Source organism: Rhinichthys klamathensis, unplaced genomic scaffold (assembly GCF_029890125.1).
Source record: "Rhinichthys klamathensis goyatoka isolate OS25496 unplaced genomic scaffold, OSU_Roscu_1.1 h1tg001235l_1, whole genome shotgun sequence".
Classification (NCBI taxonomy): Eukaryota; Metazoa; Chordata; class Actinopteri; order Cypriniformes; family Leuciscidae; genus Rhinichthys; species Rhinichthys klamathensis.
The window spans coordinates 1-21,084 of record NW_026607396.1 but is presented as its reverse complement, the minus strand read 5'-3'; the positions used below and the strand labels follow the sequence as shown (position 1 = coordinate 21,084).

Genomic DNA, 21,084 nt, shown 5'->3' with positions numbered 1-21,084 from the left:
ACTTTTGTAGCAGTACATTTAAATCAAAAGTGCGCAATACACTACTTTAGAATTCATTATTCAATTTTACGCGTAACAATGCGATTAATCGCGATTAATCGCAAGAAAATCATGCGATTAATCGCGATTAAATTTTTTAATCGTTGCCCAGCACTATTATTTTTATTTATTTTTTTTAAATGAAACTAGGGTTGATAGATTCCTTCAGTCATACAGGGAACAATGATACCAATTATGCCATATTTGGTTAAAAAAACTTTATTAAATGTTATTTATCAATGTTAAGTCATAAAAATACAACTGTTCATTGTTTTTACGCAGTGCATTAACTAATGTTAACGGATATAACTTATGAATTAAAAAGTGTAATAGTAAATGTAGAAATGAACTAAAATGAATAAATACTGTAGAATAATTGTTCATTGTTAGTTCATGTTAACAAATGAAACCTTATTGTAAAGTGTTACCATTATTATTTGTGAAATGTACTTGCAATTTCTGCGTGAAAACAGTTTCAAAGTAAATCCCACACTAAATTCATTTAAAGAGTTTATGTGTTGAAATCGGCAAGTAAACGCCACAATAGGCAATATTCAAAATATAATTACTTATTTCTTTCTTGTGATTTTAGGGTTTGACTTGACGTGAACAAACTCTCCCCGGATTCTGAGGTTTAATGCTCACTTTAATCCATTGATTAAGCAGCAGCTCTTTCAGTCTGTCATATTTACTCCAGATGTATTTTTAAATGCATGTTTCTGAATAATCCTCTGACTCAAAGCACATTATTCCACTGAAGATGACGGGCCAGAACTACTGCTGTGATCAGAACAGAGTCGATCAATAATCTCCACCCACAGCGCGCACACACACACACACACACACACACACACACACACACACACACACTTACACACATAAAAAGGATCAGCAAAAAGAGTTGCATTTTTCTACGGCTTGATTTTATTGGGATTAGACGTTTTAGAAAATCATTTGTAAAGATCTGTCCATTTACAAAGAATCATGTTGTGATAAAAATGTTTGTCAGGCAGAATCCTGGAGAATGAACGTGGAAGATTGTAGACGTGTGAAAGTATTTATCAATATCATCTGTTCACGACTGCGGCGTAAACGCTCGGATGAGATCCGACAACGACACACACAAACTCCAGACGTTCGCAGTCTTTACACACACACTACTGTACATTTACAAAAACAGCGTCCATTAGCAAAGGCCGAAGAACTACCAAGACTCGAGTAAAAAAATTGTTCTGAGCTTTTTAGAAGAACAGAAAATGAGAATCACAGTCTGTAAACATTTAGCATCATTAGTCTGTTATAGAATTGTTTGTTCCTCACTCGATATGGAAGATAAAGATTTCGAACATCATCCCGAAGGAACAAATCACTGTCAAATACTGTGTTTCACTCTTCCATGATGGGATTGGGAGATTTCCTACATGCACTACTGGTCACTTTAAGACTTTCAGTACCAGTGAATGATTAATAAACTAGTGATTGATCATAAAGCTAAAGAAATAAAAGAAAAATAGGCCTCTTCGTAGGTGTGTGTTCACGGGAATCGATCCGCTCCGTTTTACCCAGATCTCCGGTTTAATGGTCGTGGAATCCAGGCATTGGGAACGGACGGGCGAAAGCCTCGACGCGTGAACGCAGATCAGCGATACGAGACGCCGTCTCTGCGTCTTCCAGCAGGAAACTCTTGAAATCAGACAGTTTCTCTGAAGATGGAAAAAAAAGGCCTTTCCTTATGGACATTTTTGTCTTTTTCAGTGATTTTTATTTTTTGAATAATTTTGCCTGTGTTAATGCCAACTGCATGCATTTATCCACAGGTGTGTATTTTTATTGGAATTTTAAAGCATATTAAAAACACCACAGACATATAAACAACATGTGATGAATCGATCATTATATTTGGTTTAACCCTTGTGCATCCTTATGGACATTTTTGTCTTTTTCAGTTTTGTTTTGTTTGATCACTTTGCCTGTGTTAATGCGAACTGCATAAAATTTGGCACAGGTGTGTATTTTTATTGGAATTTTACTATTTCACCTTCTTTCCTTTAAAAAAATCTATTTTGCACTAGTAACACAAAATAGTTCCTATCAGCACCTTTTGGACAAACATGTCCCCATTGAAACTGCAATTTTCAATCCCAGTGCCATTTAACTATAAAACGATGCAATCTTTGTTAACAGGCTTTCATTCTGTTGGCAAGGCTTCAAAATTGTAATTTTTACTATTTTTGCCAGATTGTGCCATATTTCCAGGTTTGGCCTATAAAGCAAATTCTCGCTTTATCCCTGTTTTCTGCTTCGGCATATTATAGAGCCAATTGGATAAATTATGCAGCGATAATTGTGTGGGTGTGTTGGTGTGGATGTCAGAGTGTGGTTTGAATGCATGTATTAAAAAAAAAAATGTATACCATGGTCTGGGTGAATACTCGATTCTGATTGGCTGCAGGGTGTCCATTAAAAGGTGATAGAGGACACCTAGTAAAGGAGTTCTAGCGTAACCAGGGAAACCAAGTTATTGTTTGTAAAAACTTAATATTTTAATTAGTTATACAATCGAAATCTAAACTAATGTTTTAAAAATGTGTTATTTGGCAAGTGACCATGGTATAAGCGGGTTAATGCCCATTGTCTAGGTATTACTGGACTTCGGCGGAGGCAACCGTCCATTAATACCTGACAATGGATACCTCGTCGAGCATTACCCTTACGTGTGTGTGTGTGTGTGTGTGTGTGTGCCTGTAATATTTGAGAGAGAAAAACTCTACTGCAAATCACAAACCTAACCACTGTTTGTCCCAGTGAGCTTTGCTGCATCTAATGGGGAAAATGTGTTACTGCGTCCCAACTAAATCTCACTGAAAGCTCATTTTTGGAGATATCAACCTCAAACTGGGAACATAACTTAATTAGATTTATGGCTGTGATTTTCTAGCAGTTTTAGAGTTACATGTTTCATAAAATATACATTTTATAGATAATATAATGTTCATAAATTATTTTCATAAACTTAAACCTATATAACTTTTTTTTCGGTTTTACTTATTACTATTTTTTTTACTTCAACAAGTATTGCCAAGAGTCTTCTTTAAAATGAGACCAAACTTAAGTCTGTGCTCCCAAGCTTCAAATTTCTATGACAGTTTTTTGACACGGATATTTTTGTATATGTATTTGATATTTTGATATATCTGTAACTTTTTTTAATTGATGCACAAGGGTTAATGTAAGAGAAAATGACAGAACAGTAAGCTGTTTTCCTGCATGTATTTTTTCTTTTAATGTAGCAAAAGAACATGCAGTAATGCTGTCCGATACACACTCAATAGAGCCCGCTAGACAGCGTATGGTTTATTCATGTGGTTTCCACTGGTTTACTCACTGGTCTTGGTCTTCACGTCCACAGCGATCTTGATGCCCTGATCTATGAAATCCACAACCTGATGAAAGTCTGATTCCTTGAACTGGCGTGACGTGAGTGCAGGGGTTCCTGGGACACCAGAAGATGAATTACAGCACTCAATTCCATACTCCTATATTTTATGTGAATTTTTTGGGGAAAACGCCAAGACGCGCTTAAAATCTTACAAATGCGCATAAAAAAACTCATGCACTCAATTGCTATGTTTCCATACACCTAATATCATGTGAATTTTGGGATATTGCATAAAAAACACCATAAAATCTTAAAAATGCGCATTAAAAAACTAAATTGAGATGGAAACTATTTTTATCCGATAAGAAGACATGCGCATAAACTATGATGGAAACACATTTACTGAATACATCCCTTGATGTGAGAAGAGGAAGTTCATTTGATACAAGATTATTAAAACAATAATGATAATAAATTCTGCAATATTCAATTAAGAAAAACAAGAATGGCCATTTTGACATCACAGTGACTTTAAAATCAAATGTTTGTCTGTGAAACACAAATGAACTTCCTCATGGGAAAGTAGGTACTGGTGTAATTACATATAACACCGTTTCCATCCACCTATTATTATGTGAATATTGGTATATCGCATAAAACAACACTATATGGAAACAGTAAGATGCACATAACATTTCAAATAAATCTCTTGATGTGTGACTTTCCCTCAGCGTCAGCTGTGATTGGCTAACTGGAGTAACCGGTGGACCAATGGCGTCGCAGCGTCTCTAATGTTGGTTTGGTGTTTCTGAAACGCCGGAGTGGAAGTGTGTGTTCAGAGTAATTGGGTGTAATTCCCTCCAGAAGCGTCTCACACACACGAGTGTGTTCCCAAACACCAGCATCCGAACGCCAGAGAACACGACAGCGTTTACTGTGTTTCGTCTCACGCTCGACACACACTCGTTCATGATGACGCTCGACACACACTCGCTCATGATGACGCTCGACACACACTCGTTCATGATGACGCTCGACACACACTCGCTCATGATGACGCTCGACACACACTCGCTTATGATGGCGCTTGACACACACTCGCTTATGATGACCCTCGACACACACTCGTTCATCATGACGCTCGACACACACTCGTTCATGATGACGCTCGACACACACTCGTTCATGATGACGCTCAACACACACTCGCTCATGATGACGCTCGACACACACTCGTTCATGATGACGCTCGACACACACTCGTTCATGATGACGCTCGACACACACTCGTTCATGATGACGCTCAACACACACTCGCTCATGATGACGCTCGACACACACTCGTTCATGATGACGCTCGACACACACTCGCTCATGATGACGCTCAACACACACTCGTTCATGATGACGCTCAACACACACTCGTTCATGATGACGCTCGACACACACTCGTTCATGATGACGCTCGACACACACTCGTTCATGATGACGCTCGACACACACTCGTTCATGATGACGCTCGACACACACTCGTTCATGATGACGCTCGACACACACTCGCTCATGATGACGCTCGACACACACTCGTTCATGATGACGCTCGACACACACTCGTTCATGATGACGCTCGACACACACTCGTTCATGATGACGCTCGACACACACTCGCTTATGATGACGCTCGACACACACTCGTTCATGATGACGCTCGACACACACTCGTTCATGATGACGCTCGACACACACTCGCTCATGATGACGCTCAACACACACTCGTTCATGATGACGCTCAACACACACTCGTTCATGATGACGCTCGACACACACTCGTTCATGATGACGCTCGACACACACTCGTTCATGATGACGCTCGACACACACTCGTTCATGATGACGCTCGACACACACTCGTTCATGATGACGCTCGACACACACTCGTTCATGATGACGCTCGACACACACTCGTTCATGATGACGCTCGACACACACTCGTTCATGATGACGCTCGACACACACTCGCTCATGATAACGCTCGACACACACTCGTTCATGATGACGCTCGACACACACTCGTTCATGATGACGCTCAACACACACTCGTTCATGATGACGCTCAACACACACTCGCTCATGATGACGCTCGACACACACTCGTTCATGATGACGCTCGACACACACTCGCTCATGATGACGCTCAACACACACTCGTTCATGATGACGCTCAACACACACTCGTTCATGATGACGCTCGACACACACTCGTTCATGATGACGCTCGACACACACTCGTTCATGATGACGCTCGACACACACTCGCTCATGATGACGCTCGACACACACCTGTTTATGATGACCCTCGACACACACTCGTTCATGATGACGCTCGACACACACTCGCTCATGATGACGCTCGACACACACTCGCTTATGATGGCGCTCGACACACACTCGCTTATGATGACGCTCGACACACACTCGTTCATCATGACGCTCGACACACACTCGTTCATGATGACGCTCGACACACACTCGTTCATGATGACGCTCAACACACACTCGCTCATGATGACGCTCGACACACACTCGTTCATGATGACGCTCGACACACACTCGTTTATGATGACGCTCGACACACACTCGTTCATGATGACCCTCGACACACACTCGTTCATGATGACGCTCGACACACACTCGTTTATGATGACGCTCGACACACACTCGTTCATGATGACGCTCGACACACACTCGTTCATGATGACGCTCGACACACACTCGTTCATGATGACGCTCGACACACACTCGTTCATGATGACGCTCGACACACACTCGTTCATGATGACGCTCGACACACACTCGTTCATGATGACGCTCGACACACACTCGTTCATGATGCGCTCGACACACACTCGTTCATGATGACGCTCGACACACACTCGTTTATGATGACGCTCGACACACACTCGTTCATGATGACGCTCGACACACACTCTGTGATAAAGTCACATTAGCGGCCACCGCTGGGGAAGCAGGACTGGCACACACACATATATACGCACATACATACTGACCTCGTTCACGTCGATCCTCCCTGCCTTTGCCGCTATCATCGTAGCGGGTGCACACGCGATGCTGATAGCACATGGACATTCTTCCATTTCTCCACTCTCCCTTCCATATTAATTTCCCGGTCATTTCATACACTTACACTGCACTGTCTTGTTGTTTCGCCTCTGTGTTGTTTGTCTGTGTGGGCGTAGTCAAGTCCTCCGGCGGGAAAGTTTAGCCGGCCGAACCGAACGATCGAGTGGCGGCCATTTATGATGTCATGGCCGGGTCGTGCCAGCGAATCGAAACCGGAAGCTGACGAAACCATTGTCTAGTGTGAATAGGTGTTCCTGTGGGTATTTGAATGGAAAAATTATGTGTTAAGTGGATTATGTGTGAATGGTTTATGTGTTTATTATACACTCACCTAAAGGATTATTAGGAACACCTGTTCAATTTCTCATTAATGCAATTATCTAATCAACCAATCACAGGCAGTTGCTTCAGTGCATTTAGGGGTGTGGTCCTGGTCAAGACAATCTCCTGAACTCCAAACTGAATGTCAGAATGGGAAAGAAAGGTGATTTAAGCAATTTTGAGCGTGGCATGGTTGTTGGTGCCAGACGGGCCGGTCTGAGTATTTCACAATCTGCTCAGTTACTGGGATTTTCACGCACAACCATTTCTAGGGTTTACAAAGAATGGTGTGAAAAGGGAAAAACATCCAGTATGCGGCAGTCCTGTGGGCGAAAATGCCTTGTTGATGCTAGAGGTCAGAGGAGAATGGGCCGACTGATTCAAGCTGATAGAAGAGCAACTTTGACTGAAATAACCACTCGTTACAACCGAGGTATGCAGCAAACCATTTGTGAAGCCACAACACGCACAACCTTGAGGCGGATGGGCTACAACAGCAGAAGACCCCACCGGGTACCACTCATCTCCACTACAAATAGGAAAAAGAGGCTACAATTAGCAAGAGCTCACCAAAATTGGACAGTTGAAGACTGGAAAAATGTTGCCTGGTCTGATGAGTCTCGATTTCTGTTGAGACATTTAGATGGTAGAGTCAGAATTTGGCGTAAACAGAATGAGAACAGAAGCCTTGTTACCACTGTGCAGGCTGGTGGTGGTGGTGTAATGGTGTGCGGGATGTTTTCTTGGCACAATTTAGGCCCCTTAGTGCCAACTGGGCATCGTTTAAATGCCACGGCCTACCTGAGCATTGTTTCTGACCATGTCCATCCCTTTATGGCCACCATGTACCCATCCTCTGATGGCTACTTCCAGCAGGATAATGCACCATGTCACAAAGCTCGAATCATTTCAAATTGGTTTCTTGAACATGACAATGAGTTCACTGTACTAAAATGGCCCCCACAGTCACCAGATCTCAACCCAATAGAGCATCTTTGGGATGTGGTGGAACGGGAGCTTCGTGCCCTGGATGTGCATCCCACAAATCTCCATCAACTGCAAGATGCTATCCTACCAATATGGGCCAACATTTCTAAAGAATGCTTTCAGCACCTTGTTGAATCAATGCCACGTAGAATTAAGGCAGTTCTGAAGGCGAAAGGGGGACAAACACAGTATTAGTATGGTGTTCCTAATAATCCTTTAGGTGAGTGTATATATATATATATATAGGGAATTAATTATTATGGATAATCAAATAGATGAAGTATTTGTATATGTATTAACTGTTATATGTTCCGGGAATTGGTCTGGCCCAAAAACGGGCGGGGTTTGGCCTATTTAAGCCAAGGCCAAACCTAAAGTCAGGACTTGTTAACCAAGTCGGAAGCGAGAGTGCAACTGTGGTGCCTCAAGCAAGAAAAACCTTTGTGTGCTGTAGATACGTTTTTTTTAAAAAGAGTTTTTCGTCTTTGTTTTTCTGTTGTTATACTTTTTAGGTTTTTTTCTTTTCTTTTCTTTTGTGGGCACCTGTAAATATACTTCACTGTGGACGGTCTTCTTATTGGCCCTGTAAATAAATTCCACCTTGCACGAAGTGTTTCTGCGAGTGCGCCATCCTTTACATCCGTTCACGGACTCACATTTCTCCCCGAAGGCGAGCTGGTGGGCTCGTCTTTATCACATATGGTGGCAGCGGTGGGATGGCTACTCGCAAGACAGCGCCAAAAGGGAAAAAACCCAGGGCTGGGTTGCGGTCACAGAGGAAGTTTGCGACGATGGAGGATGAGGCTTGGAATTCGGCGGAGACTACAGAGGAAGAGGAAGTGATGGCAGAGCTTCCTGAGACCTCGAAAAAGTCCAGGTCACCACAGACTGAGCCAATCGCTCCAGTCGCTACAACTGGTGAGGGAATGGTTTCCCTAATGCGTCAGTTCCTTGATGCACAGCAGCAGAGAGAAGAGAGATATATGCAGGAGCTCCGGGGTCTTCACGAGTCTATCCGGCAGTCGACTCGTCCTGCTGAGACGTTGTCCGACAGCGAGAGCTTGCGAATGGAGCTACCAACGCCATCTGCTCAGAGGGTATCCACACAAAGCAGAACAGCCCACGACAGAGACTCCCCAAGTTTTCCGGTGCGGAGAGAGCCAATGCATCGAGCTGAACTAAAGATGCCAATCTTCCAGCAGGGGGAAGACATTGAGAACTATCTTCGGCGGTTCGAGCGTCTGGCCAGGACTTGGAGGTGGCCTGAGGAGGAGTGGAGCTATCATCTGGTTCCATTACTCACCGGGCAAGCATTGGAGGCGTACCTGGTGATGGATGAGGAGCAGGCAGAGGTGTACGCTGATCTGAAGGAGGCGTTGCTGGAGAAATTCAACATCTCACCAGAAACCTATCGGCAAAGGTTCCGAACACCCACTGTTCCAGCTGGAGAGTCGCCATCCGAGACTTATCATCGCCTAAAGAACCTGTATCAGCGATGGGTACGACCGAGTGAGCATTCCAAGGAGGAGATGGGCGAGGCCATTATCCTTGAGCAACTACTCCGGGTACTTCCTTATGATGCTCGCACCTGGGTAAGGGAGCATGAGCCAACTTCAGGACTGGCGGCGGCTAAACTGGCTCAGCAATACCAGAACGCTCATCATGGAGGTCTACGCACTCAACCATCTAAAGGTACTGTTCGGACGCACTTTGGGGCTGAGAGGGGTCGTGCTGAACTGTCAGACAATGCACAAAAGTCAAAAGGGGGGAATGAGCTGGTATGCTTTTACTGTCAGCAGCCGGGGCACAAAGCAGCTGTGTGTCCCGCTCGCAAAGCGAAGCTTACGGGCTTTTGTTATGTGCCTAGAGAAGGGGAATGTGATTTTGACTCTGTGGGGGAGGGTCAGAATGTATATGATGTGACTGCTAATGGACATGCCCTAAAGGCACTCTTGGACACTGGAAGTTCTCTGTCAATGTTGAAATCATGCTTTGTAAATAAATGTCAATTATGTGGACACTACCTCTGTTCAGTGCATACATGGGGATGTAAAGCAGTATCCCCGGGCTGAAATAATGGTAGAGGTACAGGAACAAATGTACTTGCTTAGTGTTGCCATAGTGGACAATTTACCAGCGGATATGATTCTAGGAAGAGACTTGCCAGTGTTATATGAACTCTTGCAACCCACCATTAAGGACTCTGAACATTCTTTTGCCACTGCCACTGTTAATTTGTCATGTCCTGCTCTTACTAGAGCTCAGGCCAGGGCAGGTCTGCAGCCACTGCCAGACTTGGATGGTAGTCTGTTGCAGGGCGGGACTAAAGGCCCTAAAAAGTCACGGCGTCAAAAGCGGCTTGCAAAGTACCTGGGTACCCCAGCCTCTGAAGCCTCGGTGGAGGGCCTTGAAGTTAATGGCTGGAAGGTCCCAGGGAACATAGTACAACTCCAAAGGGAAGATGAAACTTTAAAACCCTTATTTGATAAAGCTGAGTGTGGAAAGAATTTGAATTTGTGCAAAGAAGAATATGTGGTGGTGAATGGTGTGTTGTATGTGCGAACGAATGATGTGACTCGTCTGATTGTACCATCTTGTTGTCGTCATCTTGTTCTGCACCTTGCACACACTGTTCCATGGGCTGGCCACCTGGGCCAACAGAAAACATATGCACGTATTAGCTCACGCTTTTACTGGCCCACACTATACACTGATGTACAAACTCACTGCAACACATGTGCTATCTGCCAAAAGACGAGTGCTGTGTCCCAGCGGGGCAGAGCACCCCTGCAACCCCTCCCTGTCATTTCTGCACCTTTTAGGCGGATCGCCATGGACATTGTGGGACCATTGGAAAAGAGCAGTGCTGGGCATCGCTACATCCTGGTAGTCAACGACTACGCTACAAGGTATCCTGAGGCTTTCCCACTCCGTTCTATCACCACAACAAAGATCATCCATGCCCTGGTTCAACTCTTCTCCAGAGTCGGCATACCTGAGGAGATCCTGACAGACCAGGGTACGAACTTTACATCACGACTGATGGGGCAGCTGAACAAGCAGTTGGGCATAAAAGCCATCCGAACAACTCCATACCACCCTCAGACGGACGGTCTGGTGGAGAGGTTCAACCAAACCCTCAAGAACATGTTGCGGAAGTTCGTTGCAGACACAGGACGAGACTGGGACAAGTGGCTACCGTTTGTTCTCTTTGCCTACCGAGAGGTACCCCTCAACCCTCAGTCCAGACCATACTCCGCATTCCGAACACCACTAGGACTATATCAATTCACAGTCCTTCCTTTTGGGCTGCACGGGGCACCAGCCACATTCCAGAGGCTGATGGACCGAGTCCTCCAAGACTGTGAAGACTGGTCTGCGGCGTACCTGGATGACGTGGTAATCCATAGCAACTCTTGGGCAGAGCATCTTCAACACCTCCAACAAACCCTAAGAAGGATAGAGGAAGCAGGATTGACATTAAACGTCTAATAATGCGAGTGGGCAAAACAAGAGGCAAACTACCTGGGGAATCACATGGGCAACGGACAACTGAGACCACAGATTGACAAGGTGGAGGCAATCCGAAGGAGCCCACAACCAAAGACCAAGAAAGAAGTGAGGTCATTCCTAGGACTGGTGGGCTGGTACAGGAGATTTGTACCAAACTTTGCCTCCATTGCGGTCCCCCTGACCAACCTGTTGTCAAAACCGGTGAAGAACCCCATTCCATGGACCGATGACTGCGAGACTGCTTTCACTACATTGAAAGACAAGATGTGCTCCAGCCCAGTCCTGCAGAGTCCAGACTTTTCTCAGAGGTTCTTGGTGCAAGTAGACGCATCCGCAACGGAGATTGGTGCGGTCCTTGCCCAGGGAAGCGCTGGAGAAGAGAGACCAGTTGTTTACCTCAGCCGTAAGCTAATGCCCAGGGAAACAAGATATTCGGCGGTCGAGAAGGAAGGTCTCGCCATCAAGTGATCCCTGGACAGCTTGCGTTACTACCTCCTTGGTCGAGAGTTCGATCTAGAAACCGACCACCGGGCCCTAACCTGGATTCAGTCCATGAAGGACCACAATGCTAGAGTCACACGGTGGTACCTCGCCCTGCAGCCATACTGCTTCAAGATACGGCACAGACCGGGCAGACTCAACGTGGTAGCCGACTACCTGTCCAGGTTTCCGGCCAGTACGCGGCTAGGAGAGGGGGAAGGTGATGTGATAAAGTCACATTAGCGGCCACCGCTGGGGAAGCAGCACTGGCACACACACATACACACATATATACGCACATACATACTGACCTCGTTCACGTCGATCCTCCCTGCCTTTGCCGCTATCATCGGAGCGGGTGCACACGCGATGCTGATAGCACATGGACATTCTTCCATTTCTCCACTCTCCCTTCCATATTAATTTCCCGGTCATTTCATACACTTACACTGCACTGTCTTGTTGTTTCGCCTCTGTGTTGTTTGTCTGTGTGGGCGTAGTCAGTCCTCCGGCGGGAAAGTTTAGCCGGCCGAACCGAACGATCGAGTGGCGGCCATTTATGATGTCATGGCCGGGTCGCGCCGGCGAATCGAAACCGGAAGCTGACGAAACCATTGTCTAGTGTGAATAGGTGTTCCTGTGGGTATTTGAATGGAAAAATTATGTGTTAAGTGGATTATGTGTGAATGGTTTATGTGTTTATTATTATATATATATATATATATATATATATATATATATATATATATTTTATTACACACTATTATTATATATATTAATAATAGTGTGGTGCAAGTAGACGTATTCTTTATTATATATTAATAATAAAGAATAAACTATTCTTTATTATACACACTATTATTATATATAACACACTATTATTATATATATATATATATATATATATATATATATATATATATATATATATATATATATATATATATATACACTCACCGGCCACTTTATTAGGTACCCCATGCTAGTAACGGGTTGGACCCCCTTTTGCCTTCAGAACTGCCTCAATTCTTCGTGGCATAGATTCAACAAGGTGCTGGAAGCATTCCTCAGGGAGTTTGGTCCATATTGACATGATGGCATCACACAGTTGCCGCAGATTTGTCGGCTGCACATCCATGATGCGAATCTCCCGTTCCACCACATCCCAAAGATGCTCTATTGGGTTGAGATCTGGTGACTGTGGAGGCCATTTTAGTACAGTGAACTCATTGTCATGTTCAAGAAACCAATTTGAAATGATTAGAGCTTTGTGACATGGTGGAAGTAGCCATCAGAGGATGGGTACATGGTGGCCATAAAGGGATGGACATGGTCAGAAACAATGCTCAGGTAGGCCGTGGCATTTAAACGATGCCCAATTGGCACTAAGGGGCCTAAAGTGTGCCAGGAAAACATCCCCCACACCATTACACCACCACCACCAGCCTGCACAGTGGTAACAAGGCATGATGGTTCCATGTTCTCATTCTGTTTACGCCAAATTCTGACTCTAACATCTGAATGTCTCAACAGAAATCGAGACTCATCAGACCAGGCAACATTTTTCCAGTCTTCAACTGTTCAATTTTGGTGAGCTCTTGCAAATTGTAGCCTCTTTTTCCTATTTGTAGTGGAGATGAGTGGTACCCGGTGGAGTCTTCTGCTGTTGTAGCCCATCCGCCTCAAGGTTGTGCGTGTTGTGGCTTCACAAATGCTTTGCTGCATACCTCGGTTGTAACGAGTGGTTATTTCAGTCACTGTTGCCCTTCTATCAGCTCGAACCAGTCTGGCCATTCTCCTCTGACCTCTGGCATCAACAAGGCATTTCCGCCCACAGAACTGCCGCTCACTGGATGTTTTTTCTTTTTCGGACCATTCTCTGTAAACCCTAGAGATGGTTGTGCGTGAAAATCCCAGTAGATTAGCAGTTTCTGAAATACTCAGACCAGCCCTTCTGGCACCAACAATCATGCCACGTTCAAAGTCACTCAAATCACCTTTCTTCCCCATACTGATGCTCGGTTTGAACTGCAGGAGATTGTCTTGACCATGTCTACATGCCTAAATGCACTGAGTTGCCGCCATGTGATTGGCTGCTTAGAAATTAAGTGTTAACGAGCAGTTGGACAGGTGTACCTAATAAAGTGGCCGGTGAGTGTATATATATATATATATATTGGGAATTAATTATTATGGATAATCAAATAGATGAAGTATTTGTATATGTATTAACTGTTATATGTTCCGGGAATTGGTCTGGCCCAAAAACGGGCGGGGTTTGGCCTATTTAAGCCAAGGCCAAACCTAAAGTCAGGACTTGTTAACCAAGTCGGAAGCGAGAGTGCAACTGTGGTGCCTCAAGCAAGAAAAACCTTTGTGTGCTGTAGATACGTTTTTTTTTAAAAGAGTTTTTCGTCTTTGTTTTTCTGTTGTTATACTTTTTAGGTTTTTTTTATTTTCTTTTCTTTTGTGGGCACCTGTAAATATACTTCACTGTGGACGGTCTTCTTATTGGCCCTGTAAATAAATTCCACCTTGCACGAAGTGTTTCTGCGAGTGCGCCATCCTTTACATCCGTTCACGGACTCACATTTCTCCCCGAAGGCGAGCTGGTGGGCTCGTCTTTATCACACACTCGTTTATGTTGACGCTCGACACACTCGCTCATGATGACGCTCGACACACACTCGTTCATGATGACGCTCGACACACACTCGCTCATGATGACGCTCGACACACACTCGTTTATGATGACGCTCGACACACACTCGTTTATGATGACGCTCGACACACACTCGCTCATGATGACGCTCGACACACACTCGCTCATGATGACGCTCGACACACACTCGCTCATGATGACGCTCGACACACACTCGTTCATGATGACGCTCGACACACACTCGCTCATGATGACGCTCGACACACACTCGTTTATGATGACGCTCGACACACACTCGTTTATGATGACGCTCGACACACTCGCTCATGATGACGCTCGACACACACTCGCTCATGATGACGCTCGACACACACTCGTTCATGATGACGCTCGACACACACTCGTTCATGATGACGCTCGACACACACTCGCTCATGATGACGCTCGACACACTCGCTCATGATGACGCTCGACACACACTCGCTCATGATGACGCTCGACACACACTCGTTCATGATGACGCTCGACACACACTCGTTCATGATGACGCTCGACACACACTCGTTCATGATGACGCTCGACACACACTCGTTCATGATGACGCTCGACACACACTCGCTCATGATGACGCTCGACACACACTCGTTCATGATGACGCTCGACACACACTCGCTCATGATGACGCTCGACACACTCGTTCATGATGACGCTCGACACACTCGTTCATGATGACGCTCGACACACACTCGTTCATGATGACGCTCGACACACACTCGTTCATGATGACGCTCGACACACTCGTTCATGATGACGCTCGACACACACTCGTTCATGATGGCGCTCGACACACTCGTTCATGATGACGCTCGACACACACTCGTTCATGATGACTCTCGACACACTCGTTCATGATGACGCTCGACACACACACGTTTATGATGACGCTCGACACACACTCGTTCATGATGACGCTCGACACACACTCGTTCATGATGACGCTCGACACACACTCGTTCATGATGACGCTCGACACACACTCGTTCATGATGACTCTCGACACACACTCGCTCATGATGACGCTCGACACACACTCGTTCGTTCATGATGACGCTCGACACACACTCGTTCATGATGACGCTCGACACACACTCGTTCATGATGACGCTCGACACACACTCGCTCATGATGACGCTCGACACACACTCGTTCATGATGACGCTCGACACACACTCGTTCATGATGACGCTCGACACACACTCGTTCATGATGACGCTCGACACACACTCGTTCATGATGACGCTCGACACACCTCGTTCATGATGACGCTCCACACACACTCGTTCATGATGACGCTCGACACACACTCGCTCATGATGACGCTCGACACACACTCGTTCATGATGACGCTCGACACACACTCGTTCATGATGACGCTCGACACACACTCGTTCATGATGACGCTCGACACACACTCGTTCATGATGACGCTCGACACACACTCGTTCATGATGACGCTCGACACACACTCGTTCATGATGACGCTCGACACACACTCGTTCATGATGACGCTCGACACACACTCGTTCATGATGACGCTCGACACACACTCGCTCATGATGACGCTCGACACACACTCGTTCATGATGACGCTCGACACACACTCGTTCATGATGACGCTCGACACACACTCGCTCATGATGACGCTCGACACACACTCGCTCATGATGACGCTCGACACACACTCGTTCATGATGACGCTCGACACACACTCGTTCATGATGACGCTCGACACACACTCGTTCATGATGACGCTCGACACACACTCGTTCATGATGACGCTCGACACACACTCGTTCATGATGACGCTCGATACACACTCGTTCATGATGACGCTCGACACACACTCGTTCATGATGACGCTCGACACACACACTCGTTCATGATGACGCTCGACACACACTCGGTCATGATGACGCTCGACACACACTCGTTCATGATGACGCTCGACACACAACTCGTTCATGATGACGCTCGACACACACTCGTTCATGATGACGCTCGACACACACTCGTTTATGATGACGCTCGACACACACTCGTTCATGATGACGCTCGACACACACTCGTTCATGATGACGCTCGACACACACTCGTTCATGATGACGCTCGACACACACTCGTTCATGATGACGCTCGACACACACTCGTTTATGATGACCCTCGACACACTCGTTCATGATGACGCTCGACACACACTCGTTCATGATGACGCTCGACACACACTCGTTCATGATGACGCTCGACACACACTCGTTCATGATGACGCTCGACACACTCGTTCATGATGACCCTCGACACACACTCGTTCATGATGACGCTCGACACACACTCGTTCATGATGACGCTCGACACACACTCGTTCATGATGACGCTCGACACACACTCGTTCATGATGACGCTCGACACACACTCGCTCATGATGACGCTCGACACACACTCGTTCATGATGACGCTCGACACACTCGTGATTTATGCAATATTCCAAGTTAAATTTGTAACTTTGAGTGTAAACACAGCTTTGTTTGAGCATGTGTCGTGTTCCTCACCCAGTCGAAGGCCACCGGGCGTGAGCGCGCTCTTGTCTCCGGGACACGTGTTCTTGTTGGCCGTGATGGACACCAGTTCCAGAACTCGTTCCGCACGCGCTCCGTCCATTCCCAGAGGCCTCAGATCCACCAGAACCAGATGATTATCGGTTCCTCCTGAACATGCACAACACAAACACTCAGTCAATAGAGTTCTTGGGTCACTTCAAAAGACACTTAAAGGATCAGTTCACTTCAGAATTAACATTTCCCGATCATTTCCTCTCCTCCACGTCATCCAAGATGTTCATGTCTTTCTTTCTTCAGTGGAAAAGAAATGAAGGTTTTTGAGGAACACACTCCAGGGTTTCTTCATATAGTGACTTTAATGGGGTCCAACGGGTCGAAGGTCCAGATGTGACTTTCAGTGCAGCTTCAAAGTCTCAACACGATCCAGCCGAGGAATAAGAGTCTGATCTAGACAAACCAGCCGACATTTATAACAAAATACACATTTATATACTTTTAGCCACTAATGCTGGTCTTGCACGAGCTGTGATGCGACACACATTACATCATCAGGGTGAAAGGTCAAGCGTGACGTAGGCGTAAGAACAGACCCAGTGTTTACAAAGCCAAAACATTTTCAATACTCATTTTATTTCCAATTTTGATACAGGAGACTTGATTTTCTCCCTGATGAACTGATTGAATTGTAAAACTGTCCCTATATTAAGGTGGATGACGTCATGAAAAGCCGCTTCAGAAGTTATTAGATTATTAGACTATTTCTTTAGAATAACGGCCCTGATGATTCTTCAACAATAAGAGCAGAGACATTAACGGACCCTTTTCACAGACTGTAATGATGTATTTCCACAGTTATTAACATCATAAATCTAGCAAGGTTTTTCATTTGTAAAAAAACGCAAAGTCCATTTATAGCACTAGTGAAACTGGAAAAATTAGAATATGGTGCAAAATTTCATTTATTTCAGTAATTCAACTTAAAAGGTGAAAATAATATATTATATAGACTCATTACATGCAAAGTGAGATATTTCAAGCCTTTATTTGTTATAATTGTGATTATGGCTTACAGCTTATGAAAACCCCAAATTCAAAATTAGAATATTGTGAAAGGTTTTCATAAGCTGTAATCCATAATCATCAAAATTATAACAAATAAAGGCCTGAAATATTTCACTTTGCATGTAATGAGTCTATATAATATATTAGTTTCACCTTTTTAAGCTGAATTACTGAAACTTTTGCACAATATTCTAATTATTCCATACTTTGTGTGATATTATCTTGGCATTAAATAACAGGAGACTAGTTAACACTGCAGTGTGAGTGTAAATGTGACATTTCTCTTTTTTGATCAACGTAAACGTAAAGTCATAGAAATGCTATCATGGATTTCTCTTTAAAATTGTACTTGTAGTTTCCATTCTTCTGTATAGAAGTTCACCAAACCATGACGACTTCTGCTTCTGAGAACCTGGAAATGTTTAGTCCGTTAGTGCAAACTGATTCAGTTTTGATGTCATGAGTTTGGATCGTCGTCTCTCAATATTAAACCAGGTGAAAATGAATCGCAGCTGCTTTAGACACAGAGCGGAAGCACAACAACATGTGTGGGGATATAAAGAGCGAACAGCTGCGTAGAGAAACATACAGGCTTTCAATTAGTTTTGCATATGTGTCGGAGAAAACTACAGCTGATTCACGGCTTGATTTCACACGGAGGAAATACTCAGCAATGCTGTCGTCTTATGAATTTACACATGGTTTGTCTTAAAGCGTATTAATAACACCACATAGACACATAAACAACATTGAAAAGGCTGGATGTTCACCACAGGGGGAAGGGCTGTTCGCACCGAACGAACAACAGCAATGTTCACAGCAAACGCCCCGAACGCACAAAAACATAATTAAAGACAATTAAAATCTTCCAAACTTCACACAGAGTCAGTCAAACATTCGTTCTGCTGGTTTATTCTTCAATAAAAGTGATTTGGCTTCACCTGGAACTAAGAGAGTGTTTCTGTGAAATGCTGCTGCTTATAATGAGGAAATTAGCAGCTGAAGACTGAGAATAATAAACATCAGAAATGATTATTAAACTGTGGAAAGAACTGAATAAATGAACTCTTTTGCTTTAGGTGGAAGAGTCTAAATGTGTTTGAGTGACTTCCCTGTGGTAAAACTCCAGCTTTTAATGTTGTTTATGTGTCTATGTGGTGTTATTAATACGCTTTAAGACACACCATGTGTAAGTTCATAAGTCGACAGCATTGCTGAGTATTTCCTCCTTAAAACTGCAGTGAACCAAAGACAGTCTCAAAAACACGGTTTGAAATCGCTGGTGTTTCTGACGTCACAAACGACCTTGTAACCAATCAGATCAACATGTGATCGCCAACCAGTGGATCTCTGAGCTGAGGGAGTGAGTGGAGGCGGGCTCATTTGCATATTCATAGAGCCGCGCATACTAAATGAGGCAAGGTTGTCGAGTTACATTCGAGATATTTTAAGGTATGAAGACATTTTTTTTCAAGGAAAAAACGCTTAAATGTGTCATTTTGGTGATCAAAGATGAGTTTTAAGGGATAAATGATCGACTACAGGGGGACTTTAAGTGATCAATTTCACATTGCTAATAAAAACATCCTCATTTTAATATATAGTGGCCAAGAACCGAAGGTACAAAGACACCTATTGTATCTGTTAGTTTTCTTCTTCATCCACAATTCAGCACATATAACAGTATAGCAAAAAGATGTGAAATTTGACACCACTGTGCTCTGATTGGACGGCTGGATCAGTGTGTTGTGATTGGTCGAGCGCTTCGAGTGTGTTTGGGAAATGTCCCGCCCCTTTCCATAACCGCCAGTTTAACACACTACTAACTAACTCAACCAGGCCCCGCCCCTTTATTCTGCGCATGAATTATTATAATGAGGAATGTTGTGACGTGTTCGTTCCCGGATGAAACTCAAGACTAATGGAGGCGTTTCAGGAGTTCAGAAACACTGACACTGATATAGAGAAGAACTAGAGCTTTTTCCACATGTTTTTTTTGATCGGTGAGTCTTCATACAGTCAGATAATCAAGTCATTTTCCGACCCCTGAAAGAGAAGCTTGACTTCAGTGTAAAAACCCACCGGAGACGAGTGTGAAGCCCTTCTTCAGCAGCGCGTCGGCCATGGCCTTGGAGTTCTTCAGAACCTGAGCGATGTACTCGCGAAACATGGGCGTCGTGGCCTGGAGAGAGAGCGAACGCAGAGCCATCAATTATCAACACCCATAAATGAGTTCCCAAGTGCACAAGCCATTGTTCAGATGAAGATGAGACGGAATAGCAGACACGGAAGGATATTAATTCAGCGTATGAGCAGATAATAAACTGCAAGCAGGGTTCGTACACACACTGTAAAATGAAATTCAAGGACTTTTCAAGCACTACTTTTTTGGTTTTCAAGGACTATAATCAGAGATCTCACTTATCAGACAATATCTGTATTATCTTTCAAATTCTAAAAAGGTAAATATATAAACAAAAATAAACTAATAAAACAAACCGGTACAAATAAAGTGCAGCGGATGCAGTGACTGTGGAACTTTAACCACTGAAAGGATACGATGACAAAGATATCGCTTTCCTTATTCAACTGATTTATTCTCATGAATATATGATTGAGCTGAAGAATGAAAGATGTATCATATACTTGGATATTAATGAGCAATATCACACTCATAGTCATGTGAAACTGCTCTATATCTATATCAGACGGGTTGATTTTGTGTGAAACGATTGCTTTATCGATAAAATTAAACACTACTTTCACATATATTGTCTTTCAATAATTCAAGCGCTTTTCAAGCACCTCTTCATAAATATGGCCGTTTCAAGGGTTTTCCAGGACTTACATTTCAAAACGTCAAATTCAAGCAAATTTAAGCACCC

General features: G+C 44.2%; 1 protein-coding gene and 1 long non-coding RNA gene across 3 annotated transcripts; both read right to left on the bottom strand.

Annotated features, from left to right (window-relative positions):
• Positions 1 to 242: 242 nt before the first annotated feature.
• Positions 243 to 1,406, bottom strand: LOC130079684 (uncharacterized). 2 transcript variants are annotated; one of them, XR_008806480.1, is made up of 2 exons: positions 880 to 1,406; positions 243 to 848 (listed from the first exon to the last, which is right to left on the bottom strand). It is a non-coding gene; the product is annotated as an uncharacterized LOC130079684 (long non-coding RNA). The 2 variants fall into 2 exon arrangements; XR_008806481.1 differs by having other exon boundaries at positions 884 to 1,406.
• Positions 1,407 to 1,442: 36 nt separating this feature from the next.
• On the bottom strand, positions 1,443 to 20,423 carry LOC130079686 (serine hydroxymethyltransferase, mitochondrial-like). Its single transcript, XM_056245045.1, has 4 exons — positions 20,282 to 20,423; positions 17,129 to 17,284; positions 3,425 to 3,532; positions 1,443 to 1,742 (listed from the first exon to the last, which is right to left on the bottom strand). Exons 1-4 carry the CDS (start codon positions 20,406 to 20,408, stop codon positions 1,615 to 1,617), a joined length of 519 nt encoding a protein of 172 aa, XP_056101020.1. The 5' UTR covers positions 20,409 to 20,423; the 3' UTR covers positions 1,443 to 1,614.
• Between the last annotated feature and the right edge of the window lie 661 nt (positions 20,424 to 21,084).